Source organism: Schistocerca nitens, chromosome 2, assembly GCF_023898315.1.
Source record: "Schistocerca nitens isolate TAMUIC-IGC-003100 chromosome 2, iqSchNite1.1, whole genome shotgun sequence".
Classification (NCBI taxonomy): Eukaryota; Metazoa; Arthropoda; class Insecta; order Orthoptera; family Acrididae; genus Schistocerca; species Schistocerca nitens.
The window spans coordinates 705,737,309-705,754,590 of NC_064615.1; the positions used below are offsets into that span (position 1 = coordinate 705,737,309).

Sequence of the window (17,282 nt, forward strand, 5' to 3'; positions counted from 1 at the left end):
AAGTTTCAGTTACACGATAAGTCAACATATTTTAAGGCTGTCAATTCAAGTAATTGCCTAGGAATTGCTATTACGACCAACTTAGATTAGAACGATCACATAGATAATGTTGTGGGGAAGGCTACCTAAAGATTGCACCTTATCAGCAGAACACTTATAAAATGCAACAGGTTTACTAAAGAGACTCCTACACTACATTTGCCTGTTCTCTGTCTACAGTGTTAATGTGCCGTGTGGGACCCTTACCAGGTAATATTGATGGAGGTCATCGAAAAAATTCAAAGAAGGACATTTCGTTTTGTGTTATCACGAACTAGGGGAGAGAGTGTCACGCATATGATAATCTAATTGGGGTGGCAATCATTAAAACAAAGACTTTTTCGTTGCGGCGCAATCATTCCACGAAATTTCAATCACCAACTTTCTCTTCAGAGAGTGAAGATTTTTGTCGGCGCCCGTCTACATACTGAGGAATGATCATCATAATGGAATAAAAGGAATCAGAGCTCGTACAGAAAGATTTCAGTACTCATTTTTCCTACGCCCAGTTCGAGTCAGTTCTTCTCTGGTTTCGGCTCTTGAGAAAGAGTGGGTTGCCATTCCTACACAGGCAGTATTATTTAAAATGTCGCCAGCATAGTTCAAGCTATCAGAAAGGCCAAAGGACAAAGATTAGCTTCCATTTACCGTGTTACCCGCGTACACCAAGAGACCAATTTAGTTTATTGCACAAAGCCTACGTGGTATTGTAAGACGTCGTTACCAGTATTGATTTTACAGTGAATCATTTTTAAATTTTCTTGAGAACGAATACAGTCGCTCATCTGTAATCAGCATTCTTCTTCTTTCTTCCTTCGTTTCACCCTCTTTGGGGTACGATGGATCAAATGGTTCAAATGGCTCTGAGCACTATGGGACTTAACTTCTGAGGTCATCAGGCCCCTAGGACTTATAAATAATTAAACCTAACTAACCGAAGGACATCACACACATCCATGCCCAAGGCAGGATTCGAACCTGCGACAGTAGCGTTCGTGCGATTCCAGACTGTAGCGCCTAGAACCGCTCGGCCACCCCGGCTGGCTACGCTGGATCAATCATTTCCTTGTGCGTTGTTTTTTCCTTAGAGCTCAGTATTTCTTCATTCTTTCTGATCTTCTTTTCCTCTCTTCTTCCGAGATGAAGGGTTTGGACTTTTGTGTAGATTCGTCTTGGAACCTTATGTTTTAATCTTTAGTAATTAATTTGGCTGTTCGATCGATAAGTGAATTTTCTGAAATCTTTAATTCTGCTAGGTCTTTCTCAGTTTCTTTAACCCAGTTGGGTTTCGTTTTACGGTTACGAAAAAAGTCAAAGATTTGTTTAGTTAATCTGTTGGAAATCATTCTGAGAAGATGACCATAAAAATGTATTCTCCTTTTTCGCATAGTATCTGAAAGTTTTTCAGTTTTCTTGTAGAGAGTATCATTTATGATGTATGTAATCTTATTGTCTTGAAATTTTGGTCCTATGATTTTTCTTAAAATTTTCCTTTCCTTTAGCTCAAGTTTCTCCATTTGGCCTTTGAAATTCATGTGTAGTGTTTCTGCCGCATACAGTGCTTCTGACTTAATCGCTGTCTTGTAATGTGTAATTTTGGACCCCCATGAAAGGGAGTTTTTGTTGTATGTATTTCTTGTTAGTTGGAAGGCAATCCAAGTTTATTTTTTCTAGATTCCATTGCTTTGCTTTCTTTAGCATTCCAACTAATCCATTCTCCGAGATATTTGAATTCTTTTACTATTTCAATATTTTGTTCTTGAACTTTGAGGTACACTCCTGGAAATTGAAATAAGAACACCGTGAATTCATTGTCCCAGGAAGGGGAAACTTTATTGACACATTCCTGGGGTCAGATACATCACATGATCACACTGACAGAACCACAGGCACATAGACACAGGCAACAGAGCATGCACAATGTCGGTACTAGTACAGTGTATATCCACCTTTCGCAGCAATGCAGGCTGCTATTCTCCCATGGAGACGATCGTAGAGATGCTGGATGTAGTCCTGTGGAACGGCTTGCCATGCCATTTCCACCTGGCGCCTCAGTTGGACCAGCGTTCGTGCTGGACGTGCAGACCGCGTGAGACGACGCTTCATCCAGTCCCAAACATGCTCAATGGGGGACAGATCCGGAGATCTTGCTGGCCAGGGTAGTTGACTTACACCTTCTAGAGCACGTTGGGTGGCACGGGATACATGCGGACGTGCATTGTCCTGTTGGAACAGCAAGTTCCCTTGCCGGTCTAGGAATGGTAGAACGATGGGTTCGATGACGGTTTGGATGTACCGTGCACTATTCAGTGTCCCCTCGACGATCACCAGTGGTGTACGGCCAGTGTAGGAGATCGCTCGCCACACCATGATGCCGGGTGTTGGCCCTGTGTGCCTCGGTCGTATGCAGTCCTGATTGTGGCGCTCACCTGCACGGCGCCAAACACGCATACGACCATCATTGGCACCAAGGCAGAAGCGACTCTCATCGCTGAAGACGACACGTCTCCATTCGTCCCTCCATTCACGCCTGTCGCGACACCACTGGAGGCGGGCTGCACGATGTTGGGGCGTGAGCGGAAGACGGCCTAACGGTGTGCGGGACCGTAGCCCAGCTTCATCGAGACGGTTGCGAATGGTCCTCGCTGATACCCCAGGAGCAACAGTGTCCCTAATTTGCTGGGAAGTGGCGGTGCTGTCCCCTACGGCACTGCGTAGGATCCTACGGTCTTGGCGTGCATCCGTGCGTCGCTGCGGTCCGGTCCCAGGTCGACGGGCACGTGCACCTTCCGCCGACCACTGGCGACAACATCGATGTACTGTGGAGACCTCACGCCCCACGTGTTGAGCAATTCGGCGGTACGTCCACCCGGCCTCCCGCATGCCCACTATACGCCCTCGCTCAAAGTCCGTCAACTGCACATACGGTTCACGTCCACGCTGTCGCGGCATGCTACCAGTGTTAAAGACTGCGATGGAGCTCCGTATGCCACGGCAAACTGGCTGACACTGACGGCGGCGGTGCACAAATGCTGCGCAGCTAGCGCCATTCGACGGCCAACACCGCGGTTCCTGGTGTGTCCGCTGTGCCGTGCGTGTGATCATTGCTTGTACAGCCCTCTCGCAGTGTCCGGAGCAAGTATGGTGGGTCTGACACACCGGTGTCAATGTGTTCTTTTTTCCATTTCCAGGAGTGTATTTACATGAGCGCTTGATGTTTGTCAGTATCTTAGTTTTTTGAAAGGAGATAGGAAGACTTATTTTAGCTGCTTGTTTCTTTAGTTCAAGGATTTGCTCCCGTGCTTCTTCCATTGTTAAGCAAAATCTGCAAAAGCAATGCAATTTACTTTCAGGTTCTTCTTTTTGCAACCCAATCTTATACCACTCTTAATATTTGTGTTCCATTCTCTGACTACTTTCTCAAGCGCACAACTGAACAGCAACGGTCAGAGCTCATCCCCCTGCCGCACTCCCGTTTTTATTTCAAAGGGCTCCGATAATTCGCCCATAAATTTAACTTTCGAAAATGTGTTTGTAAGGGTCACTTTTATAATATTACTTGTTTTCTTATCCAAACCCATTTCTTCCAGGACTGGTAATAGAGATTCTCTATCAATCGAATCATATGCTTTCTTGAAATCAATGAAGGTGATTACGTATTACTTCGCCCTTGATTTTTGGTATGCCATGATGTTTGTGAGGTTTATGGCTCAAATGGCTCTAAGTACTATGGGACTAAATATCTGAGGTCATCAGTCCCCTAGACTCAGGACTACTTAAACCTAATTAACCTAAGGACATCACACACGTCCATGCCCGAGGCAGGATTCGAACCAGCGACCGTAGCAGCATCGCGGTTCCGGACTGAAGCGCCTAGAACCGCTCGGCCACAGCGGCCGGCTTTTGAGGTTTAGTATTTGTTCCGAACATGATCTAACTTTTCTAAAACCTCCCTGATATTCCCAAATTTGCAGGTCCAATTGCAGCCCTGCCCTGTTGAAAAGGAAATTAGAAAGAATCTTGTATGTTATACCCAGCAGGGATATTCCTCTGTAATTGTTGGGGTCTGTCTTTAAACCTTTCTTGTGGATAGGGTGGATGAGAGCTGTTCTCCATTCTATGGGGATCTCTTCTTCTTTCCAGATTTTATCGAAAACACACTTAAGGAATGTAATTGCATTTTTGTCAGCCTTTTTCCATAGCTCGGCCACTATTTGGTTTTCTCCGGACGCTTTGTGGCTTTTAAGTTTTGAAATGACCTTCTGTAGTTCTTCAGCGTTCGTTTGATAAACATGCGCTGTTTCTCACTTTAGTAGGCTTTAGAAACAGAAATGCGTCGTCCTTTTACCAATACATTTACGTAACCACTATGTGCAATAGCCTGCAGGTAAACAACAAATGGCAGCTGAGGCGCTTAGGTTAATCCTCCCTGATCCCCCAGACATGGCCGGCTGCAGTGTCATCGGCAGTACTGCCATTCGTATCGTGACAGGTAGTTAAGAAGCACCTCAGCAACATGGGCGCTTCGTTGTGGTCAAAGAAACTCAGGTAAATATCAGAGGAAACTGCAAGGTGTTATATTTAAGAGCACTGTTCGCAGTGTAGATTCTTACATTTTTAGAAATTTAGAAGTTCGTGATGAAGGAAGCTACATAGCAGCATTATATTGCCTAGTATGAATTGTAAATTGTATAGCTCTTATCATGTTGCTCTAAGGGGAGACGGAAGGCAATTTTTATCCCTATTCTGCCAATGCTATTTTACACTTTGAATAGGTACACTTTTCAAAAGAACTATACGTGATAAAACAATGAAATTTTTACTGCATATATATAAGATATACGCCACAATTTAAAAGTAAAATGAACATAACACCTCTTATGGTTTTGAAGAAAAAAAAACCTTATTCTTTCACCAGTAAAATTTAACTTTTTTTGTACATTAATTATTATAAAACAGTTCCTGATTGTTTGGTGGTTGTCAATTTACTTGTACAAACTGACCAAATTTCATGTTTCTAACCCCATTAGTTTATCAAATAATGGTACCTGAAAGTAAAAAAAAAAATGTGGTTTTGAGATAAATCCATTTAAAGTTCAATATGCAATTCCAGTTTGTTATTGATCAGAGTTGCTTACCACTAATATTTCCCTGCACGATACTGAGCATCATCTGACTCATACTGATCTTCTTTTCTTCTCTTGGTCTCTCCTCTTTTCTGTCTGGCTCCCTTTGGTGCATTTTAAATCAGCAATACCTGCTTTGTGGATTATCTCTTTATCCATTGGCACCAAAGATTTTGCAGTATTTCCACTAGATTTCATGCCCAATAATTCCAAAACATCCAGTTTCCTAATTACACCATCATTGAAACATAAAATAGCATCATAAACACCAAATTTGACGGTTGTAAGCTGAAAAAATACAGTTTTCGGCAACCGGTTCCAAATGACAGAATTCACATATTCATTTATATTTTGGGTTTTCCCATGAAGACATTTATTCAAGAAAGTATCTTTACAAAGGTCTCTAAATATGGATTTAATTTCATTCATTACTGATGCAGGTAAATAATGTTTGTGGTAATATCTGGCACTTCTGCTGTACTTGCACCAAGTGTCAGGATCATTCGGGCAAAGACGGTCCACTGGATTTTCATTTGTGGAAAGCTTATGGAAAAAGATAGCCAATACATCTTTTTTCATGTTTTCTAAATTCCCTACATTTCTTCTTATGACCTAGCCATAATAATCCAGAAATCGATATTTCAACATTTGTCAGGCGACCTCTACCACCTATCTTCTTACCAATACTATTTTTGACTTTTCCTTCAATAACCTTCTCAACCTGGACCCCATTCTCTTCTGGGCATGCCCAATGCACTCTAATTTAGAAATTGTGACATTAAGACCATAGGGTTGTTCTTCACATACCCAGACATAAGCCTTGCTGTCACCGTCCCCAGATTGCACAGAGCGTCAGGAAAACCATCATATCCCACGAAAAAACTGTCGTATTTATGTAAAACAAAACTGTTTCACGCAGGAAATACCAGGAATTTCAAAAATCCTAAAATCCAAGAATCGAATTTTTGAAGCCCACTTGCCTTCCGCCTCCACTTAAATGATATTTCAAAATATCCTAAGAAATAAATATATCAACGAGCTCCTCGCCAGGCCGTGAAGGCCCAAGGGATGCCTGCCCGTCTTTTCATCCTCTGCCTTGCGTAGGTGCGGTATGGAGGGCCACGTGATGGACACACTGCTCTCCCCGACGTTTTGTAGGCATTCCAGATCGTGGAGCGGCTGCTACTCGATCAGATAGCTCCTCAGCTGGCATCACGAGGCTGAGTGCATCCTGTACCAGTCATCCTACCAAGAAAAAAACCCTTGGTAGTACCGAGAATCGAATCCGCAACCTTCGCATGGAAGCCATCTAGGCTGACAACAAGTACTTAAACACGTCAGTAAAAACGTAAAAGTCGTATCGCATTATTGGCTGGAATGTCCCATGGGGTGAGTTCAGCCATTTGTTGGAAACGGTATTCATTCTTCGCACACATTGGCCTCTTTCCGTTTGGAGATGTGATAGTTTTGCTGTACATAGAGTGTAGCTGAGTTAATGGATGCGTGGGTAGTGTCGTGTTTGTGTCGCACCACGATGATTAGAGGAGGGAGATAGTGAAGCCTGGTGCGGGTACACGGTCCACTCCTCTCGAACAGCATGGCGGGAGGTGCTGAGCTTAACGACCCCATTCGACAGATGGAACACCATCAGTAGTGTCGCATGACCTTATTTCACGAGACTCTGCGGATAGGTTTGAAATTCCTATTATTGTTTGACATTGTCAATGTGGGGAGGTATGCGGTCTGTTGACTTCAACATGTGTGGATTACCGGGTCATCTTCGAATCAGTATAAAATTTCAAAAATGCTTCAAATGGCTCCGAGCACTATGGGACTTAACATCTGAAGTCATCAGTCCCCTAGAACTTAGAACTACTTAAACCTAACTAACCTAAGGACATCACACACATCCATGCCCGAGGCAGGATTCGAACCTGCTACCGTAGCAGTCGCGCGGTTCCGGACTGAAGCGCCTACAACCGCTCGGCCACCACGGCCGGCTCTAAAATTTCGTTCAGTGTGTGACACTCATTACACATCGTCGTATTTCTAGAGCTAGGTCGCCCTAAAGTAAAAATCTTAGTTGGTGGTGTAAACTGACAGTATTAATCACTAATCAAATATTGTTACAGTGCCTCTTTTTCCACAGACACGTACATACGATCCACAGCAATGGTAGCTGCATTTTCCATCCGTGGATGTAAACAAGATATCATTTCTGTCATTTGTAATGGGAACCAGGAAGTGCCTGTGTGACAGGCGACGATGTGTAATGAGTGTCACACACTGAATGACATTTTAGATTGAACTGAAGATGGCTCGGTAATGAGCCGAAACCGGTAATCAGTAAAGAAAAATTGCGATCTTGACGTAGGAATTTCTGGTAGGCACTCCATCGAGGTCATGGTTCAAATGGCTCTGAGCACTATGAGACTCAACTTCTGAGGTCATCAGTCCCCTAGAACTTAGAACTACTTAAACCTAACTAACCTAATGACATCACACACATCCATGCCCGAGGCAGGATTTGAACCTACGACCGTAGCGGTCGCACGGTTCCAGACTGTAGCGCCTAGAACCGCTCGGACACCCCGGCCGGCTAGAGGTCATGCAAAATCTCCTGTAACAGCCGGTATTTGAACTGAAATAATGTTTCTGAGAATACATAATCATGCTCAAAACAGACCCCTCAGGATGTGTAAAGAATGAAGGAACGACACTGGTCTTTCTGCAGTCAGACGGTCTGATAATTACAGCACTTTTATTGTTGGGGAGTAGAGATCTATTCTTTTTCCTGTTTTCAGTGTCATTGCAGGACCAGTCAGATACTACGAAGTTTCTCCACTCAGCGACAATGATGACTACGCATTTTCCCTAGTGTGTTAGTATTTACAAATACTTTAATATATCACCATATGTGAACATACTTAAGTACGAGCGTAGTTCTGTGCCTACATCTGGCACAGTTGGTTCACACATATTAACCTGCAGTGATCTTACAAAATGAATCATAAAGTTCAGCGATGATTTACTCTGGTGGATGAGAAATTATGCATGCTGACTCCGAGAGATGGCTTCATATTTTCTCCTACAATCGATGGACATGCAGTTGCCAGATTAATCGACTGTCTAGAACACGTTGGATCGTGTAACTGCTGTACATTAGACTTTTAAAAGTATCCTCTTAGACTTTTAAAATATCCTCTTGTAGCTGGGTTCACTCTCTCTCACTATGCAGCTTAATTGTTGGTGAGAAGACTGTTGCTGCGATCATATATCACCCAGTATCACTGATGCAGAGTTGGAATTTCTGTGGAACAAGAAGTAATCTGCATTGATGTGTTTCACAGATGCATCTACTCATTTACAGATAACACGACTTTGCTATCACTTTATTCTGGATTTTAGAAAACCACCATTGGATAGAACTCACGGTCTGTCATCACTCCCACACAGATGTGTTTGCTGGCGTTGATGTTAAACGTGTACGTCACGTTAAATAACGTTAATTTCATGTTGGGCGGAATCTCCTCAGGTGGGGGCTGTCTTGCTATGCATTTTGACGCGCTTATTGTTCGAAAGTTCTGACACAACTGAATGAATGAACTATCAACTGCTTCCCATAAATAATCTGTATATAAAATATTTTTGTGTATAGTCACAACAACTTAGAAAGTTGGTCGGTTTTTTTAATTTTTTTTTATGAATCAAGCATCTTACCCTTACAGCTATAGCAGCTACAGGGATTTATTTCACATTTGTCACTGACTGCTTATGGAGGAAGGAACTGGAGCTTCTGTTACCTCCTCCTCAGCTGCTTCAAATGGTTCAAATGGCTCTGAGCACTATGGGACTCAACTGCTGTGGTCATCAGTCCTCTAGAACTTAGAACTACTTAAACCTAACTAACCTAAGGACAGCACACAACACCCAGCCATCACGAGGCAGAGAAAATCCCTGACCCCGCCGGGAATCGAACCCGGGAACCCGGGCGTGGGAAGCGAGAACGCTACCGCACGACCACGAGATGCGGGCCCTCAGCTGCTTGTCTGTGGGCCTTCTCCTCCTAAGTACTTGTGACATGCTGGCTGCTGTTGCTGTGACCTCACCCAACATGCGCAGCTGTGGGATGGAGGATGGCGACCATCACAATGTGAGGGTCCAGGGATGGTCATGGGGGTTGGTTGGGTGGACTGTTGAGCAGGCTGATGAGACTGACTGTCAGGCAGTCAGGAATGGTCACATAAGGGTTGGAGGGTTATGGCATCGCTGTTAACCCATCCACCCCCCAGGTGGCATTAGCTACAGCAGCAGGTTGACAGTAGTCCTATGCTGTGGTACAATGAGTCAGAGTACTGCTTGATGCACAGGCCCTTGAGGATCTCTGTTCACTGTGCCCAGCCTAGGTAGCGATGATGGATACGATGACATTTGGAATGTAGCTATAGTCTGTGTGATTTTTAACTTGCATCTTCTTTGTACAATTTCAGTGATCTATAAAACATTTCATTGATAGGATGGGGGTGGGAGAAATATGATAAATTTTGTAGTAGATATTTTTATACATACATTTTGTTCATTCAGTTCTACAGTACTGTGCAAATAATAGGTTTTTACAGGCCTTAAATTCAGCATGAATCACATTCAACCCTATAGGAGCAACGACATACCTGGTATACCATCTGCATATTCGACTTCTACAGATTATCTGTTTATGGGATCAACTGTTATAGACTTTGGCAATGGAGGATTACAGGCATTTATACATTGTTCTAACTGCCTCATACTTCCACTATGCTTGTCTAAATAGCCTATAAATACATAGTATACAGCTGTGATGTATGGGTGCCAGGGACAAAATCTGCCTCTCGTGACCACTAACACACTGACTAGTTCACGAAAATTGACGAAAGTTGCACTTTTAATGTACAGGTTGTAACCTCCCCACAGAAATGTAAATATAATCTTTAAATGTTAATGGGAATAGAGCCAAGTGTAACCTTCCCACAAAAATATGAAAATGAAAAGAATTGAATAGAATTGCAAATAGTGCCAAATGTTAGCTTCCCACAGTAATAAAACTCAATGATAATAAAAATGTGCAAAAATGTTAAGTCCCCACAAAATTAACGTTATGCTGAACCTGATAAATTTTATAAGGGCAGCTGCGCTGACCTTAGGCCCTGTGCAATAATTAATCTGATAAATTGATTCTGGGAGGAAAAGCATAGGAAATATTGTTTCAATTGGAATGATTATATTCTTAAAACGATTGCTTTGAAAACAAAATTATTATTGGGGCATTTCTTGAACAAATTAATTACAATTAACATACATTACATTATCAGATGTGCGCAATGCTGCTTCATTACCTTATTTAACAATATACCTCGTCCCGAACCTTGACCACAGACCCATGTCGACCCCCGCCGACTCCTCACACACAACTCCGACTCGCAACTGCCAACTCGCAACTGAACTACATGCTCTCGCGACTCGCTACGTACAACAACTGAACTCTCGCGCAGTCAAGCGCAGACTAGCAACGATAAACAACTCTCTGGTCAGAGATTCTGTCATGCCTCGCCATCGCTGCTACTGAATACATACGTGTTTCGTAACCCTCCACTGGGGGGGGGGGGGGGGGGGCAAAAATTTGGCAGCGATGGTGAGTCATTTGGACTTGCCATGAGCAACAATTTTTTTCTTAACTAATTAACTTTACAATCACAGAATATTCAGATGTAGAACATGAAGTAAATGTGGTGCACATGCACCGAGTACAAAATATATATACAATGAGTACAAAACAAATGACATAAGTGCACACGCACTGAAAAACTCTTTAGCGTTTTCACAACAAATAAACATAATGGCAAAAAAATCATGTTGACAAGTGACATAAGTGCACATGCACTGCAGTTCAGAATATATCAGCAAATCACAAAATGTATATACAATGAGTAGAAATCATGTTAGAAAAATGACAAAAGTGCACACGCACTGAAATTCAGAATATATCAGCAAATCACAAAGTGTATATACAATAAGTAGAAATCATGTTAGAAAAATGACAAAAATGCACATGCACTGTAGTTCAGCAAATCGAAAAAAATGTATAGGCCATAAATCATGTTAGCAAAAATGATTTTCACTATGTTACAAGAATTAGGATAGGAAAGGGAAGGATTGCATCATGGTTGTAGCACTTTAGGTTGCACGCAGCTGCACTGAAAGTCCATATCTTTCCACAGAAGTACAACACCAAGTGAGACAATCTGAAGTTCTTTTCCCAGAAGTATTTATCAGCGTACCCAAGACACTGAAATGTCGTAGTAATATTCCATGTTATCATTTTGGCAGTACATCAGGTACACCAAACAGTGGGACCATAATAACGTCTCCATCGCTCATGGTGGTGGACAGCATGTCGTGTCAACACCACGCTCTTACAAGGCACACCAACGTAGAATTAGTGCAAAAACCAAATATAGTGCTCCATGATCAAGAGGATATACAGGACAAATGGATATTGCAGTTATTCGGGGTAGTTAGGTCAGAAGGTGAAGGACATTAAGTCACATACTAGTCTTCATTGGGAATTACATTAGTAGTTTGCGGCATTCATAGCCCAGTTATTGAACATTTCTGTACCATGTCTGTAGTATTACAGAAAAATGTTCATTAATTGTTTTACAGACAACTTTGGCACTCATTACAAATCATCGGAAGTCATTACTTAAAACAGGAGGTAGTCAATATTACAGAATAATGTTGAAAATTAATCATTGGTCAACCCAATACAGTAATCATCTCAATACAGTAATCAGTAGCATTCTTTTCCCAGTTACAAAGCATAATCAGTAGCATTCATTTCCTAGTTACAAAGCATTATTAGTTAATCATTGTTCATCCCAATACAGTAGTCAGTAGCATTCATTTCCCAGTTACAAAGCATTATCAGTTAATCATTTGTCATCCTAATACAGTAATCAGTAGCATTCTTTTCCCAGTTACAAAGCATAATCAGTAGCATTCACTTCCTAATTAGAAAGCATAATTAATTAATCATTGGTCATTTAAATACAGTAATCATCTCAATACAGTAATCAGTAGCATTCTTTTCCCAGTTACAAAGCATAATCAGTAGCATTCATTTCCCAGTTACAAAGCATTATTAGTTAATCATTGTTCATCTCAATACAGTAATCAGTAGCATTCATTTCCCAGTTACAAAGCATTGTCAGTAGCATTCATTTCCTAGTTACAAAGCATTATTAATCATTGGTCATTTCAATACAGTAATCAGTAGCATTCATTTCCTAGTTACAAAGCATTATCAGTTAATCATTGTTCATCTCAATACAGTAATCAGTAGCATTCATTTCCCAGTTACAAAGCATTATGAGTAGCATTCATTTTCTAGTTACAAAGCATTATTAATCGTTGGTCATTTCAATACAGTAATCATCTCAATACAGTAATCAGTAGCATTCTTTTCCCAGTAACAAAGCATAGTCAGTAGCATTCATTATTCAAGTGACATATTATTCATAGCTGATCAGCATTACTCAGAACTCTCTTAAACTGGTATCATTATTTGGGACTGGTAATACATTTCTTGTTAGCAATGCATTGCTTTTGGTAATTACAAGGGAAAGAGTGAAAAAAAATTGCTTTTGGGTTGTTGATGTAAATGTAAATGTGTAACGTCATTCGTCATGAGTCAGCTGTGGCAAGATTATGAAACAAGTAGAGTATATGTAATCACATTCATAAATGACATAGATTTAATGAACAACTGCTTATAGCACATTAATTTCATAGATAATTTCTCCTGCAAAAATATACAAAAAATGTATTATTAAGCTGAAAGAAGAAATGCATTTTATGCTGAAAAGTAGTGAACTTCGAATTAACAGGTAGTGAAATGTGTATAAAAATGTGTTCCATAGCTGTCCTTTCCAAAACCTTCAGTCATTATACTACGCAATATAACACCTGCTGTCAAAGCGAACTGCAACAAATACTTAAATAACTACATAGCATAAATACATAACTTCAACAATATCCTCATCTGTAAAGAAAAAAACTTCATTATCCATCACTTCATTATCTATATTATCATAACTCAATTATTATCATCACCTGTAAAGAAAAACTTCATTATCCATAGTAGCATATTCTTCATCATTATTCATCAGCATTCATTATCATCTGCAAAAAATCACTTCATTACTCATTACATAACTATTCCTTATCTCTAGCATATTTCATCACTAAAACTAAGATGTGTAGTTCTGTCTGACAGCCTGCATCAATCGCCTTGTATTCTGAAAGAAAAAATTAGTTAAGACTGCTATTCAACGATGTTTATAGTATATTCTTGTTAATGCTTGTTAATCCTGATCCATTCACTCTTCCCTACGAGGTTTGCATCTTCTTTCGATCATTCCGAAGGTAAAATTCCCATTTCTGTTTAATTTATTTCCTTCACGCATCATTTCTTTCTGAAATTGATGAACAGAGATTAATGTCTTGCATTTAAATCATATACTCACTAAATAATGATTGGTTTATGGTAACATAATTAAGCATACAGCATATCATGACAGAAAACGTAATATGTGAAAAACTTATATAGTGTTCAGAGGCAAAAATGTACTCAGTGTATCACAATGTAACAGTAAAGTAGTCACGATGTTGAGATATCATAAGGCAAAATGTCAAAGTCAACTGGTGTTTGCTATATCTTAACTATTTCACAGTGCATACAAACAAAACATGAAACAATCGTATATACCTAAGAAAGACAAAAAATGTGACGTTCGTTGTGTTCAGCTTGTATGTTGTGTAGTTAATAGAGGCGATAATTAAAGACTTTAATGGAGACAAAATTTAATAAAATTAGTATGTCACTAGATAACATTGCATAATTATTCATAAGATACGTAAGTTTCTCTGGAAAAAATGTGCACAGTCTGATATGTAACGACAACAAGAGCGACCTGCTAACCTTACCTTGCCGGGTACTTGCCAAGAAAAAAATACGATAATCATCATTAATTAGTCATGTGAATATAATTGCATAAGTGATCATAAAAATTAGTAAATGGCATCACATAGTGTGTTGAATCATAAAGTGTCTTCATTCAATAAAGGGTTTAATATTGGAGACATGGTGGTTGCCTTTACTTTTTCTGGTTCTCAGAGTTTCGACGTGTACAACATTGGGGTGAGGAATGCTGCGAATCCGATATGGACCTGCGTATAGAAGTTCAAATTTACTGCACTTGCCTTTTATTCTGCTGGATAAATAGTGTGTACGTACTAATATCTTCTGTCCAATGTGAAAGTCACGGCGTATACAAACCTGTTTTTGCTGTCTTCTCCGGCGCTCTGCGGCACGTTTGATGTTGTTCAGCGCAATGTTAATTATTTCATTAATCGTTCACAAGGGTTCGAAGAAGCATGGTACTTGGATATATAGATCGGAGAAATGTTTCTAGCTCGTAACATGCGTGTCCATATAGCATTTCTTGAACAAATTAATTACAATTAACATACATTACATTATCAGATGTGCGCAATGCTGCTTCATTACCTTATTTAACAATATACCTCGTCCCGAACCTTGACCAGAGACCCATGTCGACCCCCGCCGACTCCTCACACACAACTCCGACTCGCGCAACGATAAACAACTCTCTGGTCAGAGATTCTGTCATGCCTCGCCATCGCTGCTACTGAATACATACGTGTTTCAGGGTATATGTGTGCACCTCCTAAAGTTATTTACAGCATTGCTTCTGCAAACATGTCAATTACGGATACCTTGCTTCCAAACGTATAGACGTCAATAAGAGTAAGTGACGGGTCTTATTCAGTCACCATCTTCCTGTATGTCATAATACTGCACTCCGTACCGAGCCGTTGAACATTCTCCACTTCAGTTAACACGTCAGTCACTATCAGGCGCCAGGCCGACATTCACACATTAAGATCCATTAACAAATTGTAGGTACCTCTTAACTGAGATAGATCCGACGGTTGGTGCTGTGGCTGTGGTGGCACAGAATAGTCTGATAAAACAATAAGATATAATACAATCCGCAGAATATTTAAGTGACGCCACTGAATAATAACCAAATTTCAGCGTTTCCAGGGGTCTCAATAGACAGGACGGAGAGGGTCACAAGAAAATTAAGCCCGATAGCCAGAAACTAATTTCAGTTTTGAACTGAGGATCCACAAATGAGCGAAAAAAACCATTCACGTTTTTTTTACCAGAACGGTTGTTGACCAGCGTTATCTGCTGTAGGTTACACCAGTTCGAATCATTGGTCAAGGAACATAATATTTTTATGTCAATGAATTTACCATAGACTTTCTGGAGCCAGTTTTATATTCTTCCATACTTCCAACTTTACTTTTCATTCGACAGTCATGTCAATATTATTGGCAATCCAGACACTTTGCAATTTTACCTTTTATAGAGGATGCTTCGACTAACAAAATGTTGACTATTATTTTCTACTTACTAGTTTCTTTCATAAAATTTAAACCATACATATTATGAAACTGGATGGAAGTATGTATGTTCCCCATCTCCTCCGAAACCACTGGATCGATTTCGACCAGCCTTGTTACACGTTATCACTTACTGTCTGGAAGGAACCACTGTGTGTGCAAGATCAGCCTACCTCAGAAAAGGGTGGGGGTAAAAAAAAAGTGTAGCTCACGACGGGCAAATAGCCAGAATTTATTCATCCAGTGTTTGAGAATGAGAGCACTTAGCGACTCTCAAAAACTTTTATAAGTAATTTCAACCCTCACGATACTTTTTCTTGATGATTCCACCTCAAAATGATGAAAGGCAAAACGTTTCTCTCTTACTACATATTTTCACTGTTCACACAGTAAAACTGCCATATCTGGCATGACCTTTTAATATGTCACCCCTTTACTACTAACTCTATTTGTAGCACATTATGCAGACAGTATTTACATATACCACTGAATATATTTGCGAAAATATATCGTTATACTTACACATATTTCACGAGATATGACGTCATAAACACTGAGATGCGTGAAATCGAAACCGCAGGGCGATAATTCGCACGAGATACAGGTCAAATTTTGTACGAATACTGTGTGAAATCTATTAAATGTATATGAAGCATAATGTGTGAATGTTGGTACGTGTGCAAAGCCACCGGTAAAAAGCACCTTCTGAACCTCTGTATCGACTTCAAAGAAACTTTGTTCACGTATTACTTACTACCTGGAAGGGGTAGGAGGAGGGGGATAGAGAGAGGGTGGAGGTAGAGATGGAATTAAAGGGGATAAGGAGGAGATGGACGCAGGGGAAAGGAGCAGATGAACAGAGGGGGGGGGGGGGAGCATGTGGACAGAAGGAGTGCGGAGAGTCAGATGGACAGAGAGATGGTGTGGGGGAAGAGCAGATCGACGGAGATAAGGGCAAAAGGACAAGGACAGCGAGTGGGAGATGGGAAAGGTAGACAGGAGAAGAAGGAGGAGGGAGTAGGAAACAGACAGAGATGAGGGGAACAACAGATGTATAGAGAGATGGGGTGGTGGCGATCGACTAACACCATTTTGGAATAAACACGTACCACAGCAATGCCGAGTATTCAGCTAGTGTTACTGCAGATTGCTCCTTTGGAGAAGCCGCTCTTAGTTTTTTTTGTTTTTTTTTTTCAAACACATTTCGCATAATATGCGTAACATCGATTTCATGAAAATTAACGACTTGAGGTACAGAAAAGCAAAAATTCAGTTCTGCTGTTTCTATCAACATTGCCAAATAGTATTTCATTCCCAAACTGGAAACGTTGCTGTAAGTGTGATGACGTAAAATCGCTATAATTCATGTGAAATCTCGTTTCAGCAAGGCTCTCATGCTGATCATACTAGCAGATATGGTGTCACTAGAATCCCTTCATGCAGTTGACTACGGATCCGTCAACATCAGACTGAAATGCTTCGCGGAACCCAACACTGCAAGGCGGGTGAGTACTTACTGCCTACACTGCTGCCCATTAAAACTGTAACAGCAGGACAGTTACCAAATAACGAAATTTTATTTATTGT

The 17,282-nt window shown here is 40.8% G+C and overlaps 1 protein-coding gene across 2 annotated transcripts in view; it reads left to right on the forward strand.

The window, feature by feature from the left end:
• Positions 1-4,490: 4,490 nt before the first annotated feature.
• Positions 4,491-17,282, forward strand: part of LOC126234578 (uncharacterized) — a 50,153-nt gene continuing 37,361 nt past the window's right edge. Inside the window, exons 1-2 of one of the 2 annotated variants that reach the window (XM_049943283.1) lie at positions 4,491-4,587; positions 17,080-17,200. In XM_049943283.1, the coding sequence (XP_049799240.1) occupies positions 4,556-4,587; positions 17,080-17,200 (153 nt within the window). In that variant the 5' untranslated portion in view covers positions 4,491-4,555. The remainder of the gene's footprint in view (positions 4,588-17,079; positions 17,201-17,282) is intronic. The other variant, XM_049943284.1, reaches the window with a different exon arrangement.